The sequence below is a fragment of the Elephantulus edwardii genome, unplaced genomic scaffold (genome assembly GCF_000299155.1).
Source record: "Elephantulus edwardii isolate Elephantulus edwardi_28Jun2011 unplaced genomic scaffold, EleEdw1.0 scaffold00317, whole genome shotgun sequence".
In the NCBI taxonomy this organism is placed as follows: domain Eukaryota; kingdom Metazoa; phylum Chordata; class Mammalia; order Macroscelidea; family Macroscelididae; genus Elephantulus; species Elephantulus edwardii.
This window is the reverse complement of record NW_006400067.1, coordinates 2,464,346-2,483,093: the sequence shown is the minus strand read 5'-3', so window position 1 is coordinate 2,483,093 and position 18,748 is coordinate 2,464,346. Positions and strand designations below refer to the sequence as shown.

The 18,748-nt window shown below is 49.1% G+C and overlaps 1 protein-coding gene across 1 annotated transcript in view; it reads right to left on the bottom strand.

The window, feature by feature from the left end:
• Nucleotides 1-18,742, bottom strand: part of UBE2QL1 (ubiquitin-conjugating enzyme E2Q family-like 1) — a 66,468-nt gene extending 47,726 nt beyond the window's left edge. The window contains exon 1 of the mRNA XM_006901301.1: nt 18,341-18,742. Within this exon, the coding sequence (XP_006901363.1) occupies nt 18,341-18,694 (354 nt within the window). The 5' untranslated portion in view covers nt 18,695-18,742. The remainder of the gene's footprint in view (nt 1-18,340) is intronic.
• Nucleotides 18,743-18,748: the final 6 nt, after the last annotated feature.

Sequence of the window (18,748 nt, the reverse complement as noted above, 5' to 3'; positions counted from 1 at the left end):
CAAGGAAATGGACCAGCATACGGACTGCAGCAATAGGGCTTGAGCTTGGTGAGATTATGAGGCTGGTGCAGAACAGGGCGAGGCTCAGGTGTGTTGTTCACCGGGTTGCTACGTGTTACAGGGGACTCAGTGACACCCAACAACAAAAGTAACATCAGCAACAGACAGAAAGGCTCCCGTGGGAAGACTCAAGTGAGGTGAGGATGGCTGAGACAGAGCCGAGGGACCACACAAGAATGTGACTGATGCTCCAGAACTGGGGTGGGGGGGCAGGAGGGGAAGAATAAATCTGTTCTTGAAAATTGCCCATTCTTGGTCATTTTGTTGTGGCAGCACTGGGTTGACTAAGATTGTGGTTAGATGTCAATGGGTTCATTTACAGAACCTGATCCTGCACCAGCATCATGGTCTCCACCACGCTCAAGTCCACGGCTGCAGATGTCAAGAATCTCATGGAGGGTCTTGCTGTCTTTCGCTGACCATCTACTTCTCCAAGCATGGTGTCCTTCTCCAGAGGCTCCAGAGGACGTGAGATGAAGCCTCAGCATCTTCACATCCAAGACCCACACTGGATGCACCAGTCAGCCGAGACTGAACCTCACAAGAGTTTTCTGGAATTTTCTTCCCCCAATTTCCCAGTGAGGGGAACACATTTCTGCTTTCAGGGTAACGGGATCTATTAGTTATTTTACTCCTAAGATAGTATATCCCTTTATCTCTCACAAAGAACTCCAAATTAAAAAAAAATTCTTGGGAAGCTTGCCAAATTGTGTGATGGAATTAGTATTAATTTTACAGACATGTATTTTTTAAAGTAATAATTTATTCAATCCGAGCATTATCAATGCAACAATTATGCTTAGAAATAATTTCTTTCTGGAGAAATTCTTTGAGAATCCTTATGACGTCTCTTCCTTTCGTGCGTTGTTGTTGGAGGCTACTGATTCATTTCTGACTCACTTCAACAGAACAGAAGGAACCCTGCCCTCCCCATGCTCACACATATCACATATGCTCGCACGCATCACCACCTTGGAGCCCACTTTTGCAGCCCCTCTGCCAGTTCCTCCTGCTGAGGGTCCTCCCCTTTTGACTGACCCTCTACTTCACCCATCATGCTATCCTCAGGGCTGGTTCCTCCTGGTAACATGGCCAAAGCAAGTATGACAGAACAACACCATCTCCCTCCTTAGAAACCCACTGGCCACGCTCTGTCCAAGGCAGACTAGCTCACTCCTGTGGCCGTACAAGATAGAGTTCCACACTAAACTTTGCCAGCACCGCGATTCAAAGACACGGGATCTTCTTTGGTCTTCCTTATCCCTTTTTATGTAAAGAGGGAATAAAGCAGCAATAATTCTTTTTCTCTCACAGTTGGCGAGGAGAGAAACCTTCTCCCGTGTCACACAGAGGCTGCAATGTGAACTTGGGCCAATGGTGGTGCCCAGCTTTGCTGACTACTCAGCACCACATTGGAGATTCAGTGGATACACGATCCCTCCCTTGTCAATTGATTCCGAGTTGTTGTTATGCTCAGACATCCCTCAATGTACTAAACAAACAAAACCCCTAGAGCCAGCGAGCTGAGCCTGACTCCCGGCCACCTGGGTGGTGTAAACCTTTTAGTGTACTCAACTACTAATCTAGAGGATGGTTATTCAGACCCACCCTTAGGTACCTTGGGAGAAAGGCCTGGTGATCCACTTCTGCAAGGCCCCAACCTGGCGATCCCAATGGAGCAGTTATCCAGAGCACACTTCTGTTCCTGCAGCCACAGGGGGTCCCTGGTCACTGTGGTTTCTGGCTGCCAAAAGGCATTTCTCTGGAGCTCAGTCTTCCTCTGAAGAAGAGAAAGCACCACAGCAACCACAGGGGCTGAGGATTTAACCAGATGATGCTTATGACACTGTTGGCCAGGCAGTGGCTGCCCTGAAGCCCTGATGCACGTCTGCAGTTATGATGCTGGGTTTCAGGAGGCGACAGAGGGATCTGCTCAGACGTCATCACCAAGGAGGGAAGGGGCACAGCCGCCTGTGGACCCTGAGCAGTGGCAGGAGGAAGCCTTGCCTTGGCTGCAGGTCCCAGGCAGGGGTCTATGGAGAAGGCACTTGAACAGGGAGCTGTGTCCAACCCCAGGCTGGCGTGGTGATTGGAGAGGGCTTTCTGGGAAGGCGATCTGAGTTAAGACGCCAGAGGGAACTGGGTGCAGGCACTGTGACTGGGTCAGGCTGGTGGGAGTGGTCACTGTGGCTGGAGGTTCAGGCTCTATTCTGAGGCATTCTCAGGTGCAGAACTCAAGGTGCATCTTAGTGGCACCTGTCGGGACAGGAGAGTGCAGGAAGACAGCTACACGCAGCATAGAAGACCTCCCAGTGGGTGGCGAGTGGAGAGGGAGGGTGGCATCCGTCAGGTTTGGCCCCTGACATGGGTTTCTGAAACCATCAATGTAAAATTTTTATTTTATACTGGTTTATTTACAAAGTTCATATAGATAGGTTTCTCACACTGGATCTTTCACATTTCCTTCACTGTCCCCCCATCCATCAAATGTGCAATTAACCTCCCCCAATCCTCCCTCCCTCTCCTCTCCCCTAGAATCCTCAATATTCTTTCTACAATAATGATCTTGTATAGTATTTGTCCTTATGGGATTGAGTTAGTTCATTCAGCATAATGCTTTCCAGACCCCCCCAAGTTAGGTAGCAATTTACAAAAGCATTGCTCCTGTGTGCTGTGTAGGATTCCATCATATGAGAGTAATTTCTCAATCCAGTCGATTGTGGTTGGACATCTGGGATGTTTCTGTTTCTTTTGATGGTGAATAAAGCAGCTATGAACACTGGTGTACAAATCTCCGTTTGTGCCTCAGTTCACTTTCTCTCGGGGTATAGTCCAAGCAGTGAAAACACTGGATCATATGAAATTTCTATGTTCCAGCTACTGTGGCAAAGTTTAACAGAACAGCAAGTCATAAATGTTGGAGAGGATGTGGCAAGATAGGAACTCATAGTTTGTTGGTGGAATTCTAAGACTGAAAGGCAGTTTGGCACTTCCTCAAGAAACTTTAAGTTTTTTCATAGGAGGATACTGGTCCATCTTTCTCCCAAGGGGCTGCAGGTGAATTCCAACCGATGACTATTTAGTTAGTTATGCAGTATCACCTAAGATGGCACCATCCCACCAGAATACATTACTCTGAGCTACACCACCAATTGGTCTGCAGGAGAAGGATGGGCAATCTCCTACGCGATTACCTCCCTCTGAAAACCCGTGTGAGGGTCAGCTATGGGTCAGTTATGACTCTACAGCAAACAACACACACAAAACGGGGTTTATAAAAAACAAACAACCCCCCACGAAAAAAAAATAACAAAAACCAAAATAAAACCAAACCTCAACCTGCTGTCTATGCAACAGCAAGATGGACACTGCCAAAGAATGACACAGAAGAGTCGATGCCTCTGAGTTATGGTGTTGGGGCCGAGTGCTGAGTATGCCTTGGGCTGCCAAGAAAACAAACATGTCTTGGAGAGGACAATGCAGCTCCACCTCACATACTCTGGGCATGTTGTTATGAGGGGCTCGGAAGAGTGAAGGGTCAGAGAAAGAGATTAGCAGGGAGGGTGGGATGGCGCAGGACAGGGCAGTTCAGGTCTGCTCTTCACAGGGTCACTATGAGTGATGGCTGACTCAACGGCACCCAACAACAAATGCTGCTAAGTCAGTTCCAACTCCTAGGGGCCTTCAAGCATGGAACGGCTGGTGGCTTCAAAGCGAATTTTCAGTAGGCAGCTCAGTACGTTAGGCCAGTAGGATCGCTGTAAGTGGGAAATGACTATACAACAGTCTTGTTCTATTTTTAGTTTTTTTAAAAAAATATCAAGGGAATGGGATCTCATTTGGGACAGGATTTCTCTGTCCTATGAACAAGGCTACACCAGTGGTGGGTCTGTGTCTTAAATCTCTCCCTTCTGAGACCTGAAAGGAATAAAACCGCAGCACACAGAGAAGTCCAGGAAGTCAGAGGGCACATGGGGAGCGCAGGAGGCAGGAGGGGAGGCGGGGAAAGCAGAGACAGGGTCACGGTGCAGCAGAGATGCTCCTCACAGGCCACCCCCAACCCGAGAACACGAGCGTCTGCTCTTCACGGCCACCCACTCGTGCTATCTCTGCTACAGCTGCCCTGGGAAGTGGAGGTGCCCCATCTCTGCCTGTTCCCACCTTTCCTCACCAGGTGATCTAAGTAGAGAGAGGACCAAGGATGACACAGAAAGGGGAACCCCAACATAGGAGAAGGTACAGGAACTTGTCTCACCCCCCAAAGGGAAATTGTCTTGGAGAACGGGGGGGAGGGGGGTGACGAAGGAATGAGGGGAAGGGAGAGAGGAGGGGCTTACCCAGCAATACAGCCTTAGCTTGGTTTGCTCACTGTCTGTCAACAGAAGCACTGATGTCACTGGGCGTTTCATCGCCATTATGTCAATGGAGCAATGCTACCGGTACAGTCAAGGATGCTCCCTCGGGCTATTCCCCCAGCACACACTGCCAGCAACATCAGGACCTCCTGGCCTCCAGATCCAGCCTCTCCCATGTCCCAGGGCATGTCTAGGCCACTGAACCGTCAGACCCACATGCATTCAAAGGATGCGTACTTATCGTGGTGGTAAACGAGTGTAACGTATTGAGCTGTTAACCACTAGGTGAGCAGTTTGAATCCACCAACTGCTGCAGAGGAGAAAGACGGGCAGTTCCCTCCTGTAAAGATTTGCAGTCTTGGAAGCAAGTGGCCAGTGGAGGGTCACTATGAGTAGGAATCAACTAAGACAGAAGCTTGTTTGGCGTTCTGGGTTTTCCTCATCTCAACATGAAGCCACAGGTCACTGAGAAGGGTCTTGTAGGTAGCGATGGGCTTCGCAGGCAGATGCGAGTAGGTTTAGATCATGGCACCAGACAGGAACTCTCCTTAGCAAGACCTTACCCAGAATGCCTAAAACCTAGTAGTTGGTGCACAAGACTCTAGGTGGTGAGAGCGTTTCTGGGCTTGTCTATGAAAGACTGGCAGTTGAAACACCCAACAGCAGTGCGGGACAAAGGTCTGGCAATCTGCTTCTGTAGTGATTACAGCCACGCAAGTCCCACGGGGCACTTCTGTTCTGGAACACACAATGTCACCACAAGCCACAAGCTACCTTATAGCAACAAGGTGTCTGGTAGACAGCAGGAACTGCATTCATGTAGCTGTTGTGGGATGCTTGAGAAGTCAGTTGCAACTCTTAATGACTTTATGGATAACAGGACGAAACACTGTCGGGTCCTCCAGCATCCTCACCCTTGCTCTGTGCCCATCATGGCGGCCCTGGTGCCAGCTCATCTCACTGAGGGTCCTTCTCCTCTTCTCTACCTCTCTACTTTACCAAGCATGATGCCCCTCTCTGGTCCTTCCTGATAACACGCCCCAAGTAAGTGAGACAAAGTCTCAGCATTCTGGCTTCCAAGCAGCATCTTGGCTACATTTCATCTAAGACTTCAGCTATTTTAAATGATGAAGAAACTGTCCAGTGTTCTGGAAAGACTCCCCTTTTCAACAAAGAGATCATTTTCTTAGATTTTTCAGGGTTCACACTTCTCCAGTCAACACTAGCTGTTCAGAGCAGAAGGGTCTTGATTCTACACTGACTTCGACAACAGCTGTCCTCCAAGGGAAGCTAGTCATGTTCAGCACAGGCCAGTGAGTCCAGCTAGGGTGAGGACCAGGGGTTTCACGTCACTCTTCCCCCACCAGAAGTCACTGCTGTGATTGCTGCTGGGTGAGGTGATACCACAGACATATGCAGATGGTGGTGGACAGTTCTTGGCACTGGCGGCAGCTTTCAATCCTGGCTGTCCACTAGAATCACCCAGCTTCCTTTAGAGTCTCATCCTGGACCCAAGGCACCTTGGTCGTGGGGCAGCCAGGGCTGGAATGGCCTATGGGCTTCTGGCTGCTAGGAAGTCCACCACACTCATGTGACCCCATGTGCAGGGAATAGCTGTGCTCCATGGGCTTCCAAGGGCTCGTCTTTCAGAAGAAGAGCTCCTGACCTTCCTTTCCAGTCACCGCGGGGCAAACTTTTGGTTGAAGTTGAAGCTGTCAAGTCAGAATCGATGCAGAGCTGACTCTCCAGCAGGTTTTCAGAGGCAGAAGAGGAGATTGCCCATCTTTCTCAGGTGGAGCAGCTGGTGGACTCGAACCATGTACCTCTGCACTGGCAGCACAATACCTTATCACTAAGCCACTGAAAATGTTTGCCGACTACACCACTAGAGGCTCCAAGTTCTCTCCAGGGTGCCTAACTTCAATCCATGGTGGAGAAGTTACAGGGGAGAAGGCACTTCAATTACACTTTCCCTCACTGTCCTCCCTTCCTTCCACCCATGCCCCACCCATAGTCACAGCTGCCCAAACCGGGAGGCCGGCAGTCTGACAACTGACTTCATGAATCCACTCTGAGTGGCAGTTCTGTCTACTTTTTTATTAATGTGAATTATTAGCAGTAGTTGGAAAGTCTACTTATCAGGGACCTCTCCTGAGGAGAGGAGCAATTACTGAGGAGCAATGATGTTAGTTTGAAGACTAAGGTGCATCTGATTCAGGCCATGGTCTTTTCTATCACGTGCTATGCATCTGAGAGCTGGACAAGAAGTAAGGATAAGAGAAGAAAGATTGATGCCTGTGAGCTGTGGTGTTGGAGAAGAGTGCTGAATATCCAATGAACTGTAGAAAGAACACGTAGATCCTGAAGAAACTGCAGCCAGAGTGCCCCTTGGAGGCAGAAGATGATCAGGCTTCAGCTCATATACTCCAAGAATGTTGCTGAGCAAAGCTCTTCCTTGGAAAGGGACATCATGCTTGGAAAGGTGGAGGGTCAGTGAAAGAGAGGAAGACACCCAACAAGATGGACTGACATGGTGACTGCAGTAACGGGCTCATATGTGTCAGAGACGATGCGGGCAGCACAGGACAGGACAAGGTTCAGGTTCGTTGTTCAGAGGGTCTCTATGAGTCGTATTCGATTCGACGACACCTAACAGCATTACTATGAAATATTTCTGTTGGTCTCCCAGCCATCCCCACCTAGTTCTGGGGAGACGTCTTCAACTGCTGACCTGGATCCAGGTGTGTTTCTGAATCACAGGTGTCAGATTTTAATGGGATCTTCGATTTCCCATCCTTGTCAGGTCCTTCTAAACACCACAAATAAAAGACACAAACACAACCCCACATCCATGCTAGACGTCAACAAGAAGCAGAGATGCCCTAATACCTCTACATGTGTCTCAGCGCAGTCAATGCAAACACAAGTGCCTTCTGTCCTTACAGATGCTGAGCAAATCCTCTCCCCAGTCGACCCAACCCACTGCCTTTGAGTCGATTCTAACCCATGGAGACTTCAGGTCAGAACAGACTGTCTTACAGAGTTTCCAAGGCTGCACTTCAGTGCAAAGCACACTGTCCCATCTTTCTCTCTTGGAGCAGAGGGTGGGTTCAAATCCCCGGCCTGTCAGTTGGCCGTCCCCCTCCCAATGCTTAGCACACAGTACCACCAGGGCTGGCAGCTCAGGGCTGAGGAAGCAGCTCTGGGTTGCCTGGACAGGAGCCCTGGCCGGGCACCAGCCAGCTAGGCTGGGACTATTTATAGGATCCCATCCTGCCTGCCTCTCCCGCCTGCCCTACTTGATAGCAGAACAAGGAGCTATTTTTTTCTTCAACAGTCAAGCCGATGGCCACCTGAAGCTGCAGAGTCATCAGTAATTAGCTCTGTCCCTGACATGGAGTACAGGACAGAAAAACACGATGACTCAGCCCACCACCCTAAGCCCACCTCTCCCAGGATGAGTCAGGCTCAGGCAGCCGTCCCACCCTGCACAGTCCCGTTTCCTCTTCAGCTCATCCCACTGTCAGGGCGCACCCCAACGCTTCTCTGCTCACAGCTACACCCAGATCCCCTCCCAGCCCGGCCTGAGCTTCCTGCAGTGTGGCCCCGAGGTGAGGCGGCTGGGTACCACCTACGTGCCCTCAAACCAGCACAGCTCCAGGGAAACAAGACCAGTGGATTGTCAGTGTGGGCTTTTTAACTGTTCTGTGCAATGGGCTGGAAGCCTGCAGTCTTTCTCCCCTCTCTGCCATCTGAAATGCTTACTATACTATGGTAGCTCCTTTATGTCAAGAACTAAAGCTAGACATGAAATGTCAGTCCCAAAGGAGTGACTTGCTTCTGGAAAAGGAATCTAGAACACAGGCACAGCCTGCTTCACAGGGCTTTGCAGCTATGATGGTTTTTTCCAAGCTGAAGGTGCGTGGCCACCCCTGCAGCCAGCCCCGTCTGCAGGAAGCGCTTCACCAGCGTGTGCTTGCCGCATTTCTCCGCGTCACGTGTGGTCAGTCTCACCATGTTTCAAACTTTGCCACAAGTTTTCTGCATGTTTCATAGGCTGTGCGTAAAACGATACAGCATAAACCTACATTTTCTATTCACTGGGAAACCGGAAAATAGGTGTGACAGGTCTTTGTTTGAGGTCATCGAGGGGCCCCACCTAACTCAGCTCCACTGAGGTGGGATGGACCAGGCTCTCCGTAGGCATGTGGGGGTCTTTACATTAAGATGCAATCTAGGTCGTTAATGGCTACAGTCCACGCTGGTTGCTGGGATCAGGACAGCCAATGGCTTAGGCTGGAAGCCTCACCCCAGGGTCCCATGGCTCTGGCATCTTCTAGTAGAGAGGGTGAGGATTTTAGGGACCTGGACTATCATTCCTCTTCACCACTTCTTGTTGGAAGTAACTTTGCAGTCACAAGCGAGACACTGTTTCCAGGTCTGGTGCCTCTTATATTCGTGTGTAGGTGTGGGCACGTGCAGGTACACCTACGTGCCCTGCTTTACTATGGTCCACAGACACTGTCTTTGCTTGAAGATAAACTGAGGATTTAAACCACTCCCCTGGCTGCATCCAGCAAGGCTACTGAGGCCATTTTTCCAAGCGCACACGCTCACTTCCTGTCAGTCACACTTTGATCATTCTCACACTATTTCAAATGCTGTCATAATGCTATTGCTCCTCAATAGATGGCCCACCCATAGCTGTTCCAGAGAGTCCTATTCAAAGTGACCTTCCGTCATGTATGCATTTATGGGCAGAGGGACACTATAACAGACTATGATATAGTGAATACCTGGTTTTAGAGGTACTGAGGGACCAAACATTCCACTCTATTGTGATGGTCTGGAACCAAACTCCAGGATGTCTGGGGTAAGCCTGTCTGGGAATGTGTAGCTACTACACTGATGTTGAGTTGATTCCAACTGACAATGACCCAATGGGACAGAGCAGAGCTGCCCTGGAGAGTGTTCAAAGCTGTCGTCTAGAGAAGCTCACAGCCTCATCTTTCTCTACCAGAGAGGCTGGTGGGTTTGTACCATCAACCGGCAGTTATCAGTCCAGTGCTTAGTCAACTGCACCATCTGTGTGTGTGTGTGTAAGAGACAGAGAGGAGAGAGACAGAAAGAGTAAGAAGAGAGAGAGACACGGAGAGAGAGGAGAGAGACAGAAAGAGAGAAAGGAGATAAACAGAGAGAGACACACAGAGAGGAGACAGACACACACTGTTTCAGAGCCCTGGTGGCAGAGTATGCTGTGTTGGACTGCTAGCTGAAAGGCTGATGGTTCCTATCTACCAGCTGCTCCCCAGGAGAAAGATGGAGAGTCCCCCTTAAAGACTTAGAGTGCTGGGAAGCCTGCTGCCATCAGTTGGAATCGCCCTGACAGCAATGGCCTTGGTTTTTAGTTTCTAGATGCTGCTGAATGGGCTCGAGTCTTGTACTCTCACACTCAATATCAAACTGTTGGGGTCCTGGCTCCATGGAGTCCTCTTCTTTATCTGAAAGCGCTGATGAAAAGTGATCAATGTCATCACATCACATGTAAGTCTCCTCTGACAGATGGGCGGTGTCTTGCATGAGGTGCCTTTGCTGGGAATTGAACCCAGGTCTCCCGCATGGAAGATGAGAAGTCTAGCACTCGGGCATTCTACCTCTTCACACACACAGCAGTGTCCTCCCAGAGCCTGGACACTGACTCGGTGCTGCAGTGTCATTAGAGAAAACCTGGCAGCACAGCCCCTTCAACGCACAGGACGCCTGAGATGCCTGCCCACTTCCGGTGTCTGCCCACTTTCCCGCCCCTGATGCTGTGTGGCCAACATGACGTACTCTGATCCAGACACTAGGATTTGAGTCTTGTCTGCTCCCCCTCAGACTACTCAGTTGATAACTGTCTGCTACCTGCAGTCACAGAGTCACCACTTGGGTCACAATTAATTGTTGACTTCCCTGGAACCAACCAGGTGCTTAGCCTGCAGTCCTGTCCTTCCCTCCTCCGAGAGCCCTATCTGCTGCCAACTGGTCCCCTGACACCACTCCTCAGCTATTATTAGAATGGTTGTTGTTGTTGTTATGTGCCGTCGAGTCATTTCCGACTCATAGCAACCCTATGCACAACAGCCCTAAACCCTGCTCTATCCTGCGCCAACCGCACCGCCTCTGACACACCCATCCCAATTACCCCAGTCACTGAATCAATCTATCTCATAGAGGGTCTTCCCCTCCTGCGCTGTCCCTCCACCCTCCCAAGCATGATGTCCCTCTCCAAGGACCCGTCCCTCCTGGCAACATGTCCAAAGTATGTCAGACGAAGCCCCAGCCAGAATCCTTGCCTCCAAGGAGTAGCTTGGTTTAATCCTAAGATGAATTTGTTTGTTTTCCTGGCAGTCCATGGTACATTCAGTACCCTTCTCCAGCACCACAGCTCAAAAGCATCCACTCTCCTTCTGTTCTCCCTAGCCATTGTCCAACTCTCTGATGCATAACAAGTGATTGCAAAGACCATGGCCTGTATCAGGCGCACCTTAGTCTCCAGAGAGACACTGTTGCTCCTGAGTACCTTTGAAAAGTCCCTAACAGAAGACTTTCCCATCGCGATACGCTTTTTGATTTCCTGACTGCTGGTACCAAGAGTGTTGACTGTGGAGCCGAGCAAACTGAAGCTGTGAACACTCTCAATCTCTTCGTCATCCATCCTGACGCTGCCAATTGGTCCAGTGGCGAGAATCTTTGTCTTCTTGACATTGAGCCTTAGTCCATACTGAAGGCTGCAGTCCTTGACCCTTCGCAGCAAGTGCATGAGGTCCTCCTCAGTTTCAGCAAGCAGGGTTGTGTCATCTGCATAACGCAGATTGTTAATAGATCTTCCACCAATCCTGATGCCACAATTCTCCTCATAGAGCCCAGCTTCTCGGATAATCTGCTCTGCATACATGTTGAAAAGGTATGGAGACAGGATGCATCCCTGGCACACACCCTTCCCAATTTTGAACCATGCCGTGTTACCCTGCTCTGTTCTGACTACTGCCTCTTGATCCAAGTACAGGTTTCGCATTAGCACAATTAAATGTTCTGGGATTCCCATTCTTCTCAGAGTCAGCCACAGTTTGTTATGATCCACACAGTCAAATGCCTTTGCATAATCAATGAAACACAGATAGACATTCTTCTGGTATTCTCTGCTTTCAGCCAAGATGTTGTTGTTTATTAGAATGGAGTCCTATTAATTTTCTGGCTGTACCGAGCCAGTTCCTTCACCTACACATGGCTACTGTGAGCATAGACTCCTCAGCACAAACTGGTCATGTTCAGCACAGTTCAAACAGTGGAGGTTAGCTTGCAGAGCTACCATCATCACTACCAACACCATTATCATCACTACCATCATCATCATCACCACCACCCACATCGCCACCAGCATCACCATTACCACCACCACCATCATCATTATTACTACCACGACCATCACCACCACCATCATCACCACCATCACCACCACCATCACCATCATCACATCACCACCATCACCATCATCACCATCGCTATTACTATTACCACCACCACTACCACCATTACCACCACCATCACCATTACAACCATCATCACCATCACCACCATTATAACCACCATCATTGCCACCATTATCATCACCATCACAGCTACCATCACCACCACCATCATTATCATTACCACCACTACCATCACTAGCATTACCACCACCACCACTACCACCATCATCATTACCACCACCACCAGCATCATCATCATCACTACCACCACCACCATCATCACATCACCATTACCACCTTCACCACCTCCACCATCATCTCCTTTATGTTGAGTCCTGGGGTTGGGTCTGAGAGGACAGAGGAGAAGTGAGGAATTGTCATTCCACACCAGCTTGCTTCCTGCCCTTTGCAATGCCAAAGTCATTAACAATGAAGTCAAGGAAGGGAGCGAAGTTGACCATAGAGCCCCAAGTCAGCTGACATCACTGAAGAGGGTAGTTCAAGCATGTGTTCACCAGCAAGCTAGTACAGTGTTTCAAAATTAGACCCTTCCAGCTTTACAATGCTGTCTAACGGCTGTGGTCTCTTGTTCCAGTAAGTGATGAAGAATGCCAAGGACTTGTTGTAAATAAACATGCACTATTTCACTCACTTTAAAAATAAAGGTCCTAGAATGTTTTATCCAAATTCAGAAAACCAAAACGAATTTGGATAAAACAATGTCTCTATTTTATCAAAAGAGGGTTTATTAATAGACAGCGGCAAGGCACATATGTGAGTATTATACACAGAATATATCATGTGCTTTCTGCGATAATATAATATGGAGCGACCACCATTCACAGTGCATCATGGGAGAGTGTTGGACATGCTGAAACAAAGCTTTGTGGAATGACTGCATTTGTTTCATCATTTGATTAAGACAAACTTTTCATTTTATACATGTAAACATTTAACTGGATATGTATATAATACTGCAATGAAACGCTTCATGTAGGTTTTCTTATTTCTCTAAATCTATAGAAACAAAATCCATCCAGTATAGCCTCAGTTAAAAAAGTCTAAGTTGATTAGTTACCTAAAAGCCTGTTCTAACTTTGTCACTTCAGAACAATTAATTCCTTTTCAATCTATATGCAGAAGAGATCATTTGGGAGGCTTTATAAGGGGGAATGTGGTACCAGGACTGGAGGAAGATGCATCAACAACCTACTTTATGCAGGTGACACAACCTTGCTTTCTGAAACTGAGGAGGACCTGAAGTGTTTCCTGCAGAAGGTCAAGGATGGTAGTCTTCAATACGGACTGAAGCTCAACATCAAGATAACAAAGATTCTCACTCCTGGGCCAATTGGCAGCACCATGAAGGATGGAGAAGAGATTGAGGTTAACAGTTGCAGATTGCTCAGCTCCACAATCAACATTTTTGGCACCAGCAGTCAGGAAATCAAAAGGCAAACTGCATTAGGTAAATCTCCTGTCAGGGACCTTTCCTATGTACTGAGAAACAATGATGTCAGTCTAGAGACAAAGGTGCACCTGATCCAGTCCATTGTCTTTGCAATTACTTGCTATGCATCAAAGAGCTGGATAATGACTAGGGAGGATAGAAGAATTGATGCCTTTGAGTTGTGGTGCTGGGGAAGAGTCTTGAACATAACCATGAACTGCCAAGAAAACAAACAGGTCTGTCTTGGAGAGAGTGAAACCAAGTTTTTCCTTGGAGGCTAGGACTTTGAAGCTCTGTCTCACATACTTTGGGCATGGGGACACAAGGGACCAATCCTTAGAGAAGGACATCATGCTTGAAAAGGTGGAGGGACAGCGCAGGAGAGGAAGCTCCTGGATGAGATGGATTGATATAGTAACTAGGGCAATGGGGGTAAGTGTATTGGAGTCAGTGAGACTGGCTCAGGACAGGGAAGGCTTCAGAGATAACAGGGTCATTATGAGTCGCAAATACACTGTGATCACTATCGGTCAGACCGACCCAACTTAGAACAAAATGTGGAAACCACAGACATGCAACAGCATGTAAGCATTGAGTTCACATGTCGCCTATTCAGGCACGATTAAATGCTTAGGTTATATGAAACACTGAATTCCCTCACTCACAGGACGCTCAAACATTCAGCACTTTTTTTTTACTCAATTCTGAAAATACATTTTGAATTTTCTATGTGAACTTCTCTTTCAGAGAAGCGGATGTGGAAATTGGCATGGGATATGCAAATGAAGTGAATCTGCGTAAAAAAACCGCTGAGTCTTCATCTTTGTTCAGGAATTTTCTACAATCAAATTTAAAATAGAATATAACAAAATATGCTATGTGGTGGGGTGTCACTGAGTTCAAGGAAGATTTAATCAAGTTAGTAAATAAAGGAGTAGGTAGCTATTTTCAGCAATGAAACCTGTTTGACTTGGATGCTGGCTAAGTCTATTCTTTTGAAAGCTCTGTATGTACATAGACACATACATATATTGTTGCTGTGTACCATCAAATTTTCAGAGGCAGTTGATTGCATGGGAGGAGACTGTCCATCTTTTTCCTGCGGAGCAGCTGATGGATTTGAACTGTGTGCCTTCGGGATTACAGTGAAGTTTCTTTGCTACCACTAGTCCACCAGAGCACCCCATACATATATATTGTTGTTGCTGAATGCCTTTGAGTTGGGACCAACCAATAGCTGACCTTGTGGCGGGTTTTTAGAGGCAGTTAATTGCATGGGAGGAGACTGCAGGGATACTTTTCCTGTGGAGAAGCTGGTGGATTCGAACTACATGCCTTTGGGATTACAGTGCAGTTTCTTACCACTAGTCTATCAGAGCTCCATGTATACATACATACACCCCCCCATCTCCCTGTTTTTATAAATGATATTTTACTCCGTGTGAAGGTTACACACCAGTTTCTATTCTCACTGAACGAATTCTACATAAATTTTCAGTGACACTCATTCCCTTTCTCCTAACAGGTGGGCATTCTCATTGCAGGCGCTCCCTAGTTAACAAACAAGATCCACGCCTCAGTGTGACTTTAAGTGGGATTTGTAGGTAAATTGGACCAGGTGCATATGGTTCTTATTCAGCCCTAAGTGCTGATTTAGCTTTAGGGAGCTCCAGAGGCTTAGTGCTAAGGTGTTGTGGTGCCAACCCAAAGACGTAGGGCTTGAACCCACCAGCTGCTCTGCTTAAGAAAGATGGTCAATCTCCTTCCACGCATTCCCTGTCTCCGAAAACCCACTGGAGGCTCAGTTATGAGTTGGTTCAGACTCAAGGGTCAACACTTTTTTTGCCCAAGTTGCTTCAAGGATTTAAAAGCTGCACACACAGCGAGTGAAGGTGTATTGCGAAGGATCTGCTGGGAGAAAGACTTGATTAATAAGCTCTGGTGCCAGAGTGGTTAACACACTCAGCCGCTAACCAGATGCCTGGTCGTTTGAACCAACTAGCCACACCCAGAGGGAGACGTGGTGCATGACAGGCTGGGCTGCTAACAGGAAGGTCAGCAGTTCAAACCCACCAGCCACTCCATGGGAGAAAGATGGACAGTCACCTCCTGTAAAGACATACAGCATCGGAAGTCCATGGAGGGTTGCTATAAGCCAGAAAGGGAGCTGTTCCAGGAGCAAGATGTAGCCCTCTACTCCACTATGCTGAGGAGGCAGATAATAACTAAAAGGTCAGCAGTTCAAACCCACCAGCCGCTTCATGAGAGAAAGACGTGTCAATCTTCGTCTGTGAACATTACAGTCTTGGAAAGGCCCATGGGCAGCTTGATTTTACCCTCAATGTCCACTATGGGAACTGACCAAATAGTGGTGAGTTCGAGGGAGGGGTTGGTCAGACCTCATTTCTGTACTATAAAGGGAAAATAAGATTGCCCCAAGGCAGAAGATTGGCATCTGGCGGCTTCCTGGACTTCTCTTCTGATTCTCCCATCTCCACACCTTTGCCTAACCTTTGTTTTAAAGTCATTATTGGCCATTTGGTTTTGCAGTGTTAATTTTTTAAGGGCCAATCTAGTTTAATAAAAGAATCTGGGTACCAATCTAGAATTAGCAATAGCATTAACTTGAGTAAAACCAAACAGAAAATTAAATTACTAAGACGTGTATTTTTAGAAACTAACTTGCTGCTCTCTCACTGAGAATCTCTATCATCCAGCACCTTTCAAAATGAAAGCAGTGCTCTGTGACCTCTAGAATCCCTTCCGAGTGTCGGTGCCACGACTGGAGTCTAGAATCCAAATCTACACGCCTTTCCCAGGGGCTCCCCACAGCCTCTTCCTGTGAAGAAGGAACACAAGGACAGACAGTTCCAGAGAGTTCTGATAAGCCATGATTTACAAAACAAAGAGCAAAGCTTTTTTCCTGTTTGTTTGTTTTAAATATTCTTCTGCATCATTTGTATCAATCCTGTTTGAAAAAGAAATGGACACCTTCCCCCCCCCCCAGCTTGCCTGAAATCGCACACTCCTTCCTCCGAGCCAGCACTTTGTGGGATCAGAAAAGAACCGCTGATACCCCTTCCCAGCCAAGACATTACAGCCAGAGACACTACAGCCTTCCTACTGCTAATACGAGAGTACACAGAACCCACAGCCTAGCAAGAAGGAGAGTCATCCTGGTCCCAGCGGGTCATGGTCATCTGAGCCAGGTTCAGATGCTGGCGGTTCATAATCTCAGAGTCTGCACTGCTGGTGAAATTGGCAGAACAAGCATTGCGGGATTTACAGGAAAGATTCCACAGTGACAATGACAGACGTGGCAACAAGGATGAAACTCACCTCTCCTCATTCACTGGCTTTGGAGAGCTGAGCCCAGTCCCTGGGGGTCTGCTGACAAAGCAATGACTTCACAGACAGAGGTAAAGGATGTTGGGTCAAAACCCCAAGCTGGTTCTAGAATGCTAGCTACGGACCCAGGGACGAACAGGTGCTGACTTGAGCACAGTCAGGTGCATGGAAGGTGGGGAGAGAAGGACAGCATGCACCAGTCTGCAGCTCACTGGGGTCACCCTTGCCAGATGGATCATGGCCCGAGTTCTCAGGGGTTTCTTTAGGGAAAGAAAACTGCTTTAGAGAGGGAGATTCAGCGCCACATCACCCCTCGTTGGGCAAAGCTAACACCCTCTATGTGTAAGTGTATAAACGGTACGCTATTACGTCTCCAGAGCTCCCTAAATAGATACACTATATGTCTTATGTGTGTGTGTAAACTTGAATTATGAAAACCAGAGGACCAGTGAAGCACAGCAAGACCCTTGGCAGGAGGGGCTGACATAGCAGCTGCAACAATGGGCCTGAGCACAGCGGACGTTATGAGGATGGCGCAGGACTGCTGCACACAGGTTGTTGTGAGTCTGGGTCCATTGGGCAATTACAGCAACACTATATTTAAATAAGACCTGGGGGCAGGAGGTCTTATTTCTAAGGAAGAAGGAAGGTATGAAAGTGACCGAGACCTTAGAAGTGAGGGTCCAGGCCGGAACAGGGTCAGGGAGCAGAGGGCTGGCCCCAGAAAGAACCGGCATTTCTTGGAGAGAATCTGGCCTTGTAGCCTTGGGGAAGAACTCCAACCATACCTCCGCTTCCCCAGAGCCATTTCTCAAGAGCAAATCTGTCACCTTTGCACCAAATTCTGCTCTACAGGGAGCAGATTCCCCAGCAGATGCCCAGTTCAGCGCAGAGCTTGCTCCTCGTATTCTCTGGGCCACCATGCATGTGCGTGTGCATGCGTGTGAGCGCAGAGGGGTGACAGGTTGGCCTGGCCACACACAGCCTCAGATGCACAGAATTCCCACCTTGGAGACTTTAGGGACAGAGATCAGCGGGGCCCAGCAAGGGAAAACTCAGGCAGGAGAGAAAGAGAGAGGTCTGAGATCTTAGAGGGGAGCCCCTGGGAAATGGTAAGGGGCTGAGGAAGGAAGGGGGAGGTGAAGAGGAGCAGGGGGCCCAGCGAGAGTGAGAGATGGAGAGAGAAAATTCCAGACAGATGGAAACAAGCTTCAGAGGAGACTGGTACAAGGGAATGGGAAGGCCAGGAGAGAATGCAGCGCAGACAGAGTCTGACAGCTGGCCCTGGAACATCTCCGTGCCAGAGGTGTGCTGATGAGGAGTTCCAGCGCGCAGCGCGCAGCCTGTAAAGGACAGAGCCCCGGGGACCTTGTCTGCCAGCTGCTGCGCTCAATTGTTCCTCTGACCTGCATCTTGTGGCCCCCTGGGCCCCCTGGGCGCTGACAGGCAGGACGGAGACTCTGGGGACCCTGCGCCCGGTTGTCGAAGGGCACAGAGGTCTCTCCGGCGGCTCGTGCCCGCCCCCTTCGCCCCCGGCGCCCGCTGCGCCCCCGCCGGCGATGCGCTCCGCGGTCACCTCCTAGGTCCCCAGCACCCTGGCTGGTCCGCACCCTTACCTGGCCCTTGACCAGGCTGGCGGCGAACTGGCGCATGACGGCCTCCACGGTGTAGGCGCTGGACCAGCCGCGCGGCGTGAGCAGCTCCATGCAGATGGCGCCGCCGTCCAGCACGTAGCCGTTCTCCAGGCGCGGGCTGAGCACCCGCATGAAGGGCGGCGAGAAGGGGAAGTTGTCGGGGAAGGTGAGGTTGAGCAGGATGAACTCCGTGTTGGTCTCCTTCATGTCCTGCCACAGCACCGAGTCCTTGTCCACCTGGTGCAGCTTCACGTTCCAGTCGAAGAGGCTCTCGTCCACCAGCTCCACGGAGATGAAGCGGTCGCTGAGACGCGCGATGTCCTGCAGCTCCTTCATGAGCCGCCGGCTGCGCACCTGCGTGCAGTGCTGCTGTCGCGCCGCGGGCACCAG